The sequence below is a fragment of the Macaca fascicularis genome, chromosome 13, assembly GCF_037993035.2.
Source record: "Macaca fascicularis isolate 582-1 chromosome 13, T2T-MFA8v1.1".
Taxonomy (NCBI): domain Eukaryota; kingdom Metazoa; phylum Chordata; class Mammalia; order Primates; family Cercopithecidae; genus Macaca; species Macaca fascicularis.
The window spans coordinates 121,868,438-121,881,502 of NC_088387.1; the positions used below are offsets into that span (position 1 = coordinate 121,868,438).

General features: G+C 38.0%; 1 protein-coding gene across 20 annotated transcripts in view; it reads left to right on the forward strand.

Moving 5' to 3' along the window:
• Positions 1-13,065, forward strand: part of SH3YL1 (SH3 and SYLF domain containing 1) — a 50,181-nt gene that overhangs the window by 1,488 nt on the left and 35,628 nt on the right. For 13 of the 20 annotated variants that reach the window (XR_012422730.1, XR_012422733.1, XR_012422736.1 and 10 more), the window contains exons 2-3: positions 207-326; positions 9,821-9,931. Coding sequence is in view for 14 of the 20 variants with exons in the window: in XM_074012500.1 (XP_073868601.1) it covers position 326; positions 9,821-9,931 (112 nt within the window). In the remaining 6 variants the exon portion in view is untranslated. Of the gene's footprint in view, positions 1-173; positions 327-9,820; positions 9,932-13,065 lie in introns of all 20 variants that reach the window. The other 7 variants (XM_074012501.1, XM_005576666.5, XM_074012499.1 and 4 more) reach the window with 2 other exon arrangements.

Below are 13,065 nucleotides of genomic sequence, written 5' to 3' on the forward strand. Positions count from 1 at the left end.
CTCCATCCTGTCTATCATGTTTAAGGAGAATTGGTTATTTAGTTTACTAATGTTCTATTTAAACAAAATTTCTGTAAAACTAGTAAATGTTACCCCACATTCTTTGTAAGTTAAAAAAAAAAAAGTTTAATGTTTGCTCATCAAAAGTGATTTGATACTTTTGTTCTGTTTAGGAAATCTTTATTCTCAGATTTCTCATTCCGCAGAAATAAGGATCTGGCATGTCAACACAAACATAGGACGTTGATGCAGTCAAAGGGAAATAACTGCTGCCCTGACTCTGCTGAGAGCCTCACAAGTCCCTGTGCACGCCAGCTTATTTGCCAGTGAGTGGCGTCATGATGAGACATAATTCTCTGCTCTTTGAGACCTAAGTACATGAAGTTTTTAAAAAGATTTTCTTTACTCTAAAAGATCAGACCAGTGTGGCATGTGTGGACCTGCTCTGTACCAAGATCACACTTTTCAGCTGGAGAAGAGGGATGGCAGGGATAAATAAAGGCTTTCTTATCTCCCGAGGGAGCAGAGAAACCTCTCTCTGTCCTCTTCCTTCCCCTGTGGCTGGGTTCCGGGGACTGGAAACAAGCTCAGGCTAGCACTTGATGTTCAAATGGTAGTCTGGTTTAAAGTATGACTGGGGAAGTTAATGATCTGACCAGAGAGACAGGTTTTTATTTTGAGAACTGACAAACTTTGTTTCCTTAAAACAAAGGAAGTAGTTAAACCAAGGCCACAGAAAGGTAAGAATTGACTTGAGAAACAAAGGCCATAGTTGTCAAGCAGTGAGGTTCAAAATGCAGTTTTGTTAATAAAAGTAGCTTAAGGCAACATTTGAAAACCTCTTCAAAGATTAGATACAACACTTTCTTTTGGCTAAGATTTCTTCAACTTACTCTAAATACATCTTTAGCAGCATTCTAGTTCGTTTGATCTTAGATGGAATTTTATCAGTTTAGTGAGTTAATCTCCATTTCACGTTAATTATAAGGTTTAATAATTTGATGAATATGTAATCAATAAGAACTTGGAAAACCAAATTTACTAAGCTTGCTTTCCTGTAAGTATTCGTTTCATAATTAGAGTCCGTTGAAGAAAATAATATAAGGGAAGCAAAAGTTTGGAAATCTGAACTCTGTTAATGAAAGTGGTGGAGAGGGGCCCTTGGGTCTTCTTGCTTTCATTCCTGACCCTCCGTGGAAGACTAGATTGGAAACCGTAGTCAACTTTCTCACCTCAGGTGGCAGTTGGCTCCAAGTGGGATTCTCATGTCCGTGTTTGCCCCCAGTGGCTCTAGCATTAAGTTTATAGACCTGTGATCAATACCTAAAATTATTTCCAGATCTTAAGCTGATTTACACTTTTGAGGTTTCCAAAGAAAAAAATTTTTTTACCGTATTTTATAAGCCCTTCTAATTTAAAAAATGTGTTACTATGAAAATTTCAAACATTTTAACTTTTTTTTTAAAGAAAACTTTATCTGAAAGTTTATTAGCTTGAGGTTTGGCAGCCACCCTTTTTTTTTTAGGGAAAAACTTAAATATTTATAGAGATTTTGCATGATTCAAGGGGCTTAAGACGTTTATGAGAGTGCAAATTCTAACCACGATATGAGGTTTAAGAGGCTTCATTAGTAATGACCTGTGTCTTCGTAACTTTGGCCATATGATAGAATGGGACATCAGCACTCTGAACAGGTCATGCTCTATATGCCTTATGGTATAGCAGAAGAAAAATGGGTGAGCCATCATTTAATGCTGAGGATGGGATTTGAGGCTTATATCTACATTTTTATTTGCATATGTTTTTGTTCTGACAGAGAAATTCACTGCATGTAACTATGACTAGGCATGATTTTATCAGAAGTTGATTAGAATCTGTAACGTTTTCTGTAGTTCAACTGACACACTGAAGATGTCCTTACTGTGCCCAGCCTTGTCAACAGCTGGATCACAGTGACACAGGCTGTGTCTAGGATGAGTCTTGTGGTCTGCAGCTGTGCGAGGCTGCATCTGATTCCCAAGTCCAATGGCTCTCTTCTCGTGTTTACAAATCAGGCCATGACCTTTCCCTACAGCAGGATGTTTGCAAGATCAACTCTCAACTGAGGAATTTGCTTATTTGACTGCTCTAATACTGCTTGGTTGAGAGTTCAAAGTAGAAAGTCTTCTGAGGGGATAAGATTTATGTATTATTTACAGTGCTTCAGTTGCATGTATCAGAAAATCTAGTCTAAATTGGCTTTAACAGAAAAAGATGTTGCTGGTCCATTTGACGAAGAAGTCTAGAGCTGCTGTGACTTCAGTCTGGCTCTGCAGAGCCCAGGTTCTCTCTCCACCTCCTGCCAGGCTCCCCTACCAAGGCTTTACTCTCAGACTCTACCCCCGTGGAGACAAAAATCCCACAGCAAGTGGAAACAGAAGTGCCTTGGAAAAAGTTCTTCTGGCAGCTCCTACACAAGTCCTGCATCAGATGCTGGTATTGGACCAGCTTTGGTTATAAAGCCCTGCTGTGGCACAAAGAGGAATGTTGTCCTGATACAGCAGCCTCGGGTCACCCACTCCACTCTGGATACTATGGCTGCAGCATCAATGGAAGCAGACAAGTTGTGCTGCCTCTGAAATAAAGTAGATGAAATATTCAGCAGCAGAAAGAACAAGTTTCCACTCCAGTGAACTAATTCAAATGTATCCAGCATCTACATATATGTATAATATGTATATATGTAATTAAAATGTATTGAACATCTAGAGCATCTCTCCCAAGATAATTACCACCTGACAGTAATGGCTATAAAAGCTAAAAGTGGAATCAGTCTACATGTTTAGCAATAGGAATCAGTTGAAGCATACATCAAAATGCAGGCAGTAGTATTGGTGGGTATTAATGTTATAGATGCTTTTTATCCTTCATATTTGCATATCTATACTTTTTCCTGTATTTTACAGTGTACTTGTGCTTTGTACAAATAATTGCTGATCATGTAAAAATATAGAAATATAGAAATTTTGTTGCCATACTTGGGTCTTTTGCACTATAAAGTTGAAAAATAATTCTATAATTCCTGGTTCTTTTATAATTTGATATTTGACATTCTAAATGAATTTGGAGTTTCATCTTCAATGAATTTGGAGTTTATCTTTCTGTAACACAAAGCCATGAATGAATTTTTTGTGTTTCTCCCCAAATGAACATTATCTAGTATGCAATACATCATTTCAACATAGAATTGAAATGTCATTTTTATTATATATTAAATTTGTAAAATATATTTGGGTCAATTTCTGAATTTTCTTCTTTGTACATTAATTTTTGTCCTACATTTGCATCTGCTATTATGTATTAATTACTGAGGCTTTGTAATGTGTCACAGATTCTGTCAAGGCTGGGCTCTCGTTGTTCTTTCTTTACGTATTATTTCCTAGCTCTTCTTGCTTATTTTCCCACTTGAAATTGAAAATTACTGTGTTTTTTTAAAAGACCCTTGTAAGATAGAAGACAGATTTGATTTCATTAAGAAAAAACAGAAAAAAAAAGCAAATTCAAAAGACAAGTAACAGGGAGTCAATGTTTTTAAATCATATTCCAGAAAAAATATTAATTTTTTAATGTATAATACGAAACAGAGAGAAACCCCCTGTAAATAGACAAGGTGCATGAAAAACCTTTGCTAGAAATGTAGTCAGCATTGCTCATCATAAAAGAACAAATGGAAAATGCACTGAGAGCTACTGGCCATGGCAGTGAAACGGCTCCTGTTACACTCATGGTAAACAGCTAGGAAAATAGGCAACTGTGTGTAGAGCACTGTTTGCGCATGTTGGACATGTCTGAGATCCATAAGATAAGGGGAACAGGAGGTGAACTCCATTAGTGATCATTTTCTGCCTGGAGCACTTCCTAAACTGCAGGACAAGGAGGGGGCACCTAGAGCCCAGGCTCCTGCTGAAACGAAGAGGCAGAAACAGTCTGAAGAGGCTGAGGTAACTGGAATTTGCAGAGCATGTTACTAGCAATGAGGGACGGCTGAGAGAAAGAGCTCCAGAAATCTGCAAAGGGATCCCCCTGAGCCTTCGGCTGAATATTAAGTGCTATCTGTGTAGGGTGAAATTTGCAAAGCAGGGCAAGAACAACTGCCATGAAGTTTTGAGGTGAACTATTCACAGTGCTTGCATCAGGCTGGGGACAGCCATTCCAAACAGCCACAATGGGGAGAGCTTATTAAACAACCAGGGCACCCAGGAGAGAACCCAGAAGGGACACACCTGATGGGTAAAATAGTTCTAAAGACTACTCTAGACACACAAACAGAACACAACAATAAGCCAACAAATGATCAAGCTGATCTGCAAGTAACTCACTGCCTGCTAACACAAGTGTCAACACTTTTAAGGGAAGCAATGAAATCTAGGCACTCAACATGGTAATATCTACAATGCTGTTTTACTAGAAAGGAGTAAAAACAGGAAAACATAATGCAGAGCTAGAAGAATCAGTCAAAAACAGATCTAGAAATGGCAGATTATGCAATTTAAAACACCTATTTAACACACAAAAATAAAATACCTAAGAATATAGGTAACCAAGGAGGTGAAAGATCTCTACAACAAGAATTACAAAGCACTGCTGAAAAAAATCAGAGATGACACAAACATGGAAAAACATTCCTTGCTCAAGGATAGGAAGAATCAATATTATTAAAATTGCCATACTGCCTAGAGCAATTTATAGATTCAACACTATTCCTATTATACTACCGATGCCATTCTTCACAGAATTAGAAAAGAAAACAAAACTATTTTAAAATTCGTATGGAACCAAGAAAGAGCCCAAATAGGCAAGGCAATCCTAAGCAAAAAGAACAAAACTGGAGGCATCATGCTACCTGACTTCAAACTATACTACAAAGCTACAGTAATGAAAGCAGCATGGTAGTGGTACAAAAACAGACACATAGACCAATGAACAGAATCAAGAGCCTAGAATTAATGCTACGCAGCTACAATCATCTGATTTTTGACAAAGTCAACAAAAATAAGCAATGGGGAAAGGACTCCATATTCAATAAATGGTGGTGGAATACCTGGCTAGCCATATGCAGAAGACTGAAACAGGACCTCTTCCTTACACCATATGCAAAAAAATAAAGATGGATTAAAGACTTGAATGTTGTTAAAAACTTCAGCTGAATTAAATTTTAAGGAGTTTAATTGAGCAATGAATGATTTGCAAGTTGGACAGTCCCCAGAATCACAGCAGATTCAGAGAGACTCCAAGGATGCCTCATGGTCAGAACAAATTTATAGACTTAAAAAAAAAGGGGGAAGTGATATACAGAAATCAGAAATGAAGTAACAAATCAGAAACAACTGGATTGGGTACAGCTCATCATTTGCCTTATTTGAACACTCAGCAGTGTATGAGTGGTTGAAGTATGGCTGCTGGGATTGGCCAAGACTGAGCTATTGTTACAGATGCATACTCCTAAGTTAGGTTCTCAATTTTGTCTACATATTAAGTTAGGTTGCAGTTTGTCTACAAGGACTCAAATATTGAAGTATGGAGTCCTCAGGTCATATTTAGCCTGCTTTAACAATGTAAAACCTAAAACTATAAAAACTCTGGAAGATAACCTAGGAAATTCCATTGTGGACATAATCCCTGGCAAAGATTTTATGATAAAGATACCAAAAGCAATTACAACAAAAACAAAAATTGACAAATGGGACCTACTTAAAGAGCTTCTGAACAGCAAAAGAAACTATCAACAGAGAAAACAGGCAACCTACAGAATAGAAGAAAATATTTGTAAGCTATATATCCAACAAAGGTCTAATATCCAAAATCTATAAGAAACTTTAACAAGCAAGAAAACAACTCCGTTAAAAAGTGGTTAAAGGACATGGACAAAAGATTTAAACAGACACTTTACGAGATATAGGAATAGGAAAAAGTGTTCAACATCATTAGTCATCTGAGAAATGAAAATTAAATCCACAATGAAAGGCCACTATGTACCCATTAAAATACCTAAAATTTTAAAAACTGGACATTGAAAGTGTTTGTGAGAATATGGAATAACCAGAACTCTTATAAGTTTCTGGTGGAAGCCTAAAATGTATAATCACTTTAGAGAACTCTTACGTGGCTCCTTACATTGCTAAATACACATTTACCACATGAACTGGCAATTCCTATCTTAGGTAATTACCCAAGAGAAATAAAACATTTTTTCTTTTTCTTTTTTTTTTGAGATGGAGTTTCACTGTTGCTGCCCAAGCTGGAGTGCAAAGGCACCATCTTGGCTCACTGCAACCTCCAGGTTCAAGCAATTCTCCTGCCTCAGACTCCCGAGTAGCTAGGATTGCAGGCACGCGTCACCACGTCAGACTAATTTTTTGTATTTTCAGTAGAGATGGGGTTTCACCATGTTAGCCAGGCTGGTCTCCAACTCCTGACCTCAGGTGATCCTCCTGCCTCAGCCTCCCAAAGTGCTGGGATTACAGGCATGAGCCACCGTGCCCGGCCATAAAACATTTTTTCACAAAAGGCTTACAAAGGAATATTTATAGCAGTTTTATTTATAATAGCCAAAAGCTGGAAAGAACCCAATTGTCTATCAACAGTGACTGGAAGGACAAATTGTGCTATGTCCACACATTAGAATACCAGTTGGCACTCAAAAAGGAAGAGCTGATCTATGCAGCAATGTGAGTGAGTCTCAGTAATTTCATGTGAGTAAAATAAGCTAGATAGAAAAGAACACACACTGATGACTACAGGAAATTCTGGCACAGACAAAATTCATACTCAGTGACAGAACTCAGATTGGCACCAACCTGAGGCAGGGACTGGGTACAGGAGTGACCACTGCAGAGGGCATGGATGGAGTCGTCAGGGGTGGTCTCTACCTCTCTCTGTCCATGCCCACTGAGCTATACCTGTAACAGGTAGGTTTCATTTTGTAAATTGTGTCTCATGAAGTTGATTTGAAAAGCCTACACTAAGAGGCAATATTTTAACCATTCTGAGATTATTTAAAAATGCAACGTGCCAAAATACACTAATGCTGTGATGCCACTTGTTTTTAAAAGGAGTAAAGAGCTACACACATGCATCATGCACACTTAATTTTGCATAAAGTATCTATGGAAATACCTTCCTCTATCTTACTTAATGCCATTGATGATTCTTGGGATGGATTTTTTTCCTGATTTGATAGTAATACTCCTGTGTTGAGCCACAAAGAACTGATACTGACATCTTTTAAATAAATTAAAATAGAACTCCAAAATGACCCTAAATCAGTTCTAACTTTTTAAAATTTTATTTTATTTTGAGACAGGGCCTTGCCCTGTTGCCCAGGCTGGAGTGCAGTAGCCCAGTCATAGCTCACTGCAGCCTTAAACTCCTGAGTTCAAGTAATCCTCCTGCCTTAGCCTCTTGGGTAGCAAGGACTTCAGGTGCACGCCACCATGCCTGGCTAATTTTTAAAATGTTTTATTGGTAGAGATGGGGTCTCACTATGTTGCTCAGGCCGGTCTCAAACTCCTGGCCTCAAGTTATCCTCCTCCTCTGGCCTCCCAAAGTGCTGGGAGTACCCAGCCAGTTTTCACTTTTAAAATAAATTACATCTTTCAAACATACCAAGCACCAAAATACATCACATTTTATTAGAAATATTTATATTTTCTTAAATAAAAGAAAGTGATTTTTTCCCCTATGCTCTTTGAGCATTTGATCTGTTGAAAGAGTAAACCATGAGTTTACACTTGAGATCTGACACAGGTCTTAAGCAATTTTAGAAGTTTATTTTGTCAAGGTTAAGGATGGTCCATGACACAGCCTCAGGAGGTCTTGACGACCTGTGCTCAAGATGATCTGAGTATAGTTTGGTTTTATACATTTTAGGGATACATGAGACATCAATCAATATATGTAAGATTGATTAGATCCAGAAAGGCGGGACAATTCGAAGTGGGGAGGGGGCTTCCTGATCATAAGTAGATAAAAGACAAACAGTTGCATTCTTTTGAGTTTCTGATTAGTCTTTCAGTATGCGATTTACAGGAATAGTCACTTACGCCTTAGTCTGGCTTAGTGAAACAAACAGTGCAAAGGAAACAATAGATATGCATTTGTCTCACGTGAACAGAGGGAAGAGTCTGAGTTCCATCTTTTGTCCACAGGGAATTTCCTTGTGGCAAATTGTGAGGGAAGTGTGTAGCTTACCTTTGTAGCTATCTTTTTAGGAACAAAATGGGAGGCGGGTTTGCCTAACAGAGTTCCGAGCTTGACTTTTCCCTTGGCTTGGTGATTTTGGGGTCCTGAGATTTATTTTCCTTTTACAAAAGCAAGCTTCCATTAGCGTACTTCATCTACATTCTGTAAATTACTGAGGTGAAACAGTGGAAATGAATGCCTTCAACCTTCTAGATCCTGACATCGTGCAGTACAGTCACACATGAGCCTCTTAACTGTAGTCAGTGAGACAAGAACTTCTCAGCCTCAGGGCTCTCGTGGTCCTGCCCTGAAACACTCAGCTTCTTCGCTCTGCTGATTCCTCGTCCAGTGACAAAAGAATAGTCCATCTTCTCTGATACACTTCAGAGCTGGAAGAATTATGTGAGCTTTTTAATGACAAGCCCTCCAATGAGTGTATAAATGTCCAGGTGACACTAAAAACGTAAAGTGCCATAGAAATGCAGGCCAGCATTACTTGTAGACTCAATTCCCAAGTCTCCTAGAGTTTTACTCATCGGAAAGTCTACAGGCAGCCAGTTCCAACATTTTTGACAAGAACAACAAAATATATTAAATTTTATACTACATATTATAGATACAAAATATATTTATTTTTAAATTTTAAATTCTTATTTTAAGTTAGTATTGAAGTCTGTTAATTGCAGGAAGAAGATACATAACAGAGGTTTGGCCAGGTTTTGTTTAACATCCTTTGGGGCCCACGGATTTTATAATTTCTGAGATTCTGAGAGTTTAGAGTTTCCCACTCTCAGCATAGATTTTATTTATTAGTAGAAAGAGAGATGATATTGTCAATGAGCATTTCCAGTTCATTTCCTTTGATAGGCTATGCTGTGTTAATGCTTCATTGTGTTACCAAAAAGGGGTCCCGATCCAGACCCCAAGAGAGGATTCTTGGACCTCGCGCTAGAAAGAACTCAGGGCAAGTCCATAAAGTGAAAACAAGTTTATTAAGAAAGTAAAGGAATAAAGAAGGGCTACTCAATAGGCAAGCAGTGGCATGGACTGCTCAACTAAGGATACTTATAGTTATTTTTCAATTACATGCTAAACAAGGAGTGGATTATTTGTGAGTTTTCTGGAAAAGGGGTGGGCAATTCCCAGAACTGAGGGTTCCTCCCCTTTTTAGACCATGTAGGGTAACTTCCCTACATGTTCCCTTGTAAACTGTCTTGGCACTGGTGGGAGTGTCTGTTGGCAGCTGACGCATTAGAATTAGTGTATAATGAGCAGTGAAGATGACCAGAGGTCACTTTCATTGCTGTCTTGGTTTTGGTGGATTTGGCCGGCTCCTTTACTGCATGCTGTTTTGTCAGCAAGGTCTTCATGACCTGTATCTTGTGTGGACCTCCTGTCTCATCCTGCGACTTGGAATGCCTAACCTCCTGGGAATGCAGCCTAGTAGGTCTCAGCCTTATTTCACCAGCTCCTATTCAAGATGGAGTCTCTCTGGTTCAAACACTTCTGACAATTGTATATGGGAAGAATGAAATTATAATAAATTTCTCACTTCTATTTAGCAGAATTTTTGATTAAAATATCTTTTTTTATCTTTCAGTGAATAACCCTATACCTTCCAATTTGAAATCAGAAGCAAAAAAGGCTGCCAAAATATTAAGAGAATTCACAGAAATAACTTCCAGAAATGGACCTGATAAGATCATTCCTGGTAGGTAAATAGGATGAGTGCTGTTCATCTCTAAATGTTTTTTTCCTAAGTTGTTTTTTGCATTGTTCAACACTCCATTTCAGGCAGAAGCCTCTATCAATGCCAACAAGTAGTTCCTCCACCTTTTTTCTCATGGCTGATCCAGGGATGCTCTGGAAACCACTACCTGTTCATTACCACTTCCGGTTATTTCCAAAGGGTGTTCACAGCATAACTTGTTTCATGCCAAGGAGATCCAAATGCCAATTCACTTTGGCAATGTTACAGACCAGCCTCCCTCTTAATCAATCACAGCACATGACTCTGAGCTCTGTTTTAAAAATTTGTTATTGATAGAATAATCTTAATAATGATAGTAATTATTTTTGCATTCCTGTCACTTCTCCCATCATGAGAAAACAGTCCTCATAGACCCTTGCTACTCCAGGTGCAAGGGGTCTGGACAGGGCCAACTGCAGACCAGGCAAACCAGCAGGGCCTCTTCCCTCCCTGTCTCTCCCTTTTGCTTAGGCTTTTTCTCCTGCCTCCCACCCCGGGGTGCCAGTGCCCCAAACACCACATGTTTCTGTTCCACTTCAGCTCTCTGCAGCCTTGTCTGTCCTTCGCATTGCGTGCTAAGGACTCTGCAAGCTAACCTCGCAAACTCACCAGCTAATCTCATACATAAATTTTAATTTTGTGTTTCCTCCTTCCACATAAGACATTTACATTCTCTAGTGGTTTAAGACATTAATCAGTAATTCCCAACACAGATGTGCATCAGTATCCCCTAGACCGTAAAAGCACAGTTCTTAAGCCTCATTCCAAACCTGCCGAATCAGACTTTTAGTGCAGTGTGTCCAGGAATGCATGTTTTAAACGTGTTTCTCATGTAATTCTTAAGTAGTCAGTGACACATAAGATCGGTCCAGAGGGGAGCCTTTGAAAACCACTATCTGTTCATCAGCACTTCTAGTTATTTCCAAAGGGTGTTCACAGAATACTTGTCTCATGCCAATTAGCCTGGACACTGTTACAGACCAGCCTCCCTCTTAATCAGAGTACATGACTCTGGGTCCTGCATTAAAGAGATAAGTTTAATTTTTCTAAGCCAGATATCTAAAGTTATGTAATAAAACTTTAAATAATATTTTAAAAATTTATTATTTTAATAATCTTAATCATGATATTAATTATTGTTGCATTGGCCCGGTGACTCCTCCTGTCTTGAGGAAACAGTGCTTGGTAGAGCCTTGCTACTCCAGGTGCAGTCTGAATCTGCAGCTTGACATCCCCTGGGAGCTTGTGAGAAATCTGGTCAGATGTCACAAATCAGTCTGCATTCCTCCCAAGGTCCCAGTGAAGTACACAACCACACTAGTTTCAGAAGCGCTGCTTTAGAGCTTAAAGAAAACTCAACAAGAAAAACTAGATTTTCAGTATCAGTATTCTGAAGGAGCCCCTGTCAGTGGGTGAAGCTCAGAAAAAGAAATTCTGTTTGCATGTTAGTCTAAGTAATAGATTACCCCAAGGCGTGGGTGTGGCAAAGACAGAAGTTCCACAGCCAACAGAGATCCAGGCCCACATCTCCTTAGAGTCTGGTGGGGGGCATTATATTTACATTAAAACAAAGATGCTATTTCATAGGATAAGCAATTGAATCTACAAAACATTTAAGCAAGACATCTAGATCTTGAGACCTTCCCAGTGGTGTGTTTGGCCTCCTCTAATGTTAGGATTCTAAGAAGTAAGTGAAACTTAATTTAGCAATTAAATCTATAATTGGTACATTCTATGTTATAAATCAAAAGCTAATTGGTAGATTATTCAGTGATTATTATTATTTTAGTGTCCCTGAATTTGAGTGGAAATCTATAAAAATATAATTGACATGTGAAATATGTTCATTTTAAAACATGCTTTTGTTAATATCTAGTATTCCCAATAGGGGCAATAGCAACTCTGGAAGCATTGAGAATAGAATGTGAGGAAGACATTCTGCCAACAAGTGGCTATAAAAATAAACCTGCATGACATATTATACAGCTTTTAATCTTATTACAATATAATTATAACCTTTTAAAATACAAAAATAAAGTACACTTAGTAGACAGCCATCCAGGATGCAACCTTATTTTCTGTAGCTTTCTTATTAAGAACAGCTCCACGAATGTTCTGCATGTGAACTTCATGGTGTTGGATGAATTATTTCTAAGAGTCGGTTCTTAGTTTAAACTTTGAAATGGTGGCATAATTACATGAGAATTTTAGTGTTCTCTTGGGGCATCTGCAAAGCCTTTGCTCTGTGTACTAGAGCCCCATGTCTGACTTCACTTCCTTGGCAGAATATTTGACAAAAATAATAATAAATTAAGGTACCTTAAAGTTATATGATAGGCTTCCCGTGTTAGTTTGAACGAGGTATCATTGTGTCACAAATTCACAGAATCCTGTGGGACTGTATTCATTGGATACATATACTAATAACCCTCATTTTATGTAATGAACATTTCTGAAATGTGAATAAACCAATATTTTTAAATGGAATTATATTATCAGTGTACTAATAGTTAAGTGGTACTCAAATGCTATAGCAGATCATTTTATAAAGTTAAAAATGGTTTAACATTGAAAAATTACTTAATTTTTCTGGTTTTGAATCCAACTTTTTAAATTAATACAAGGTTAATTTAGCTACATGGCTTTAAGATCAAAGTTCTAATTCATGCTGCCTTTATGTAATTTTTAAAGTTTCTCCTTAGTACTATATGGATCTTAATTTCATTGAAAATGTAACTTTTATCTTCTATGTTGTGCACTATATCCTAAATTAATTGAAATTGCCAAAATATTTGCAATGCTAGCAGATATCAATAAAATCTCATTCAAATATCTAATTAATTTTGTCAGTTACAGGATTTGAGAATATTTCTGATGTTGTGTTTAGCACTGCAAAAATAGCAAACACAAAAAACACGTGGGAATAGAGAGGCCTCGTGCCCGTTTGTTGAGTGACTGACTTTTGTTCATTGCTCCTGTGTGCCCTGAATTCCTAGGGAGAACCTCTGTGTACACTGACTCTGTTTTACTTATTTATTTATTTAATTATACTTTAAGTTCTAGGGTGCATGTGCACAACGTGCAGGTTTGTTACA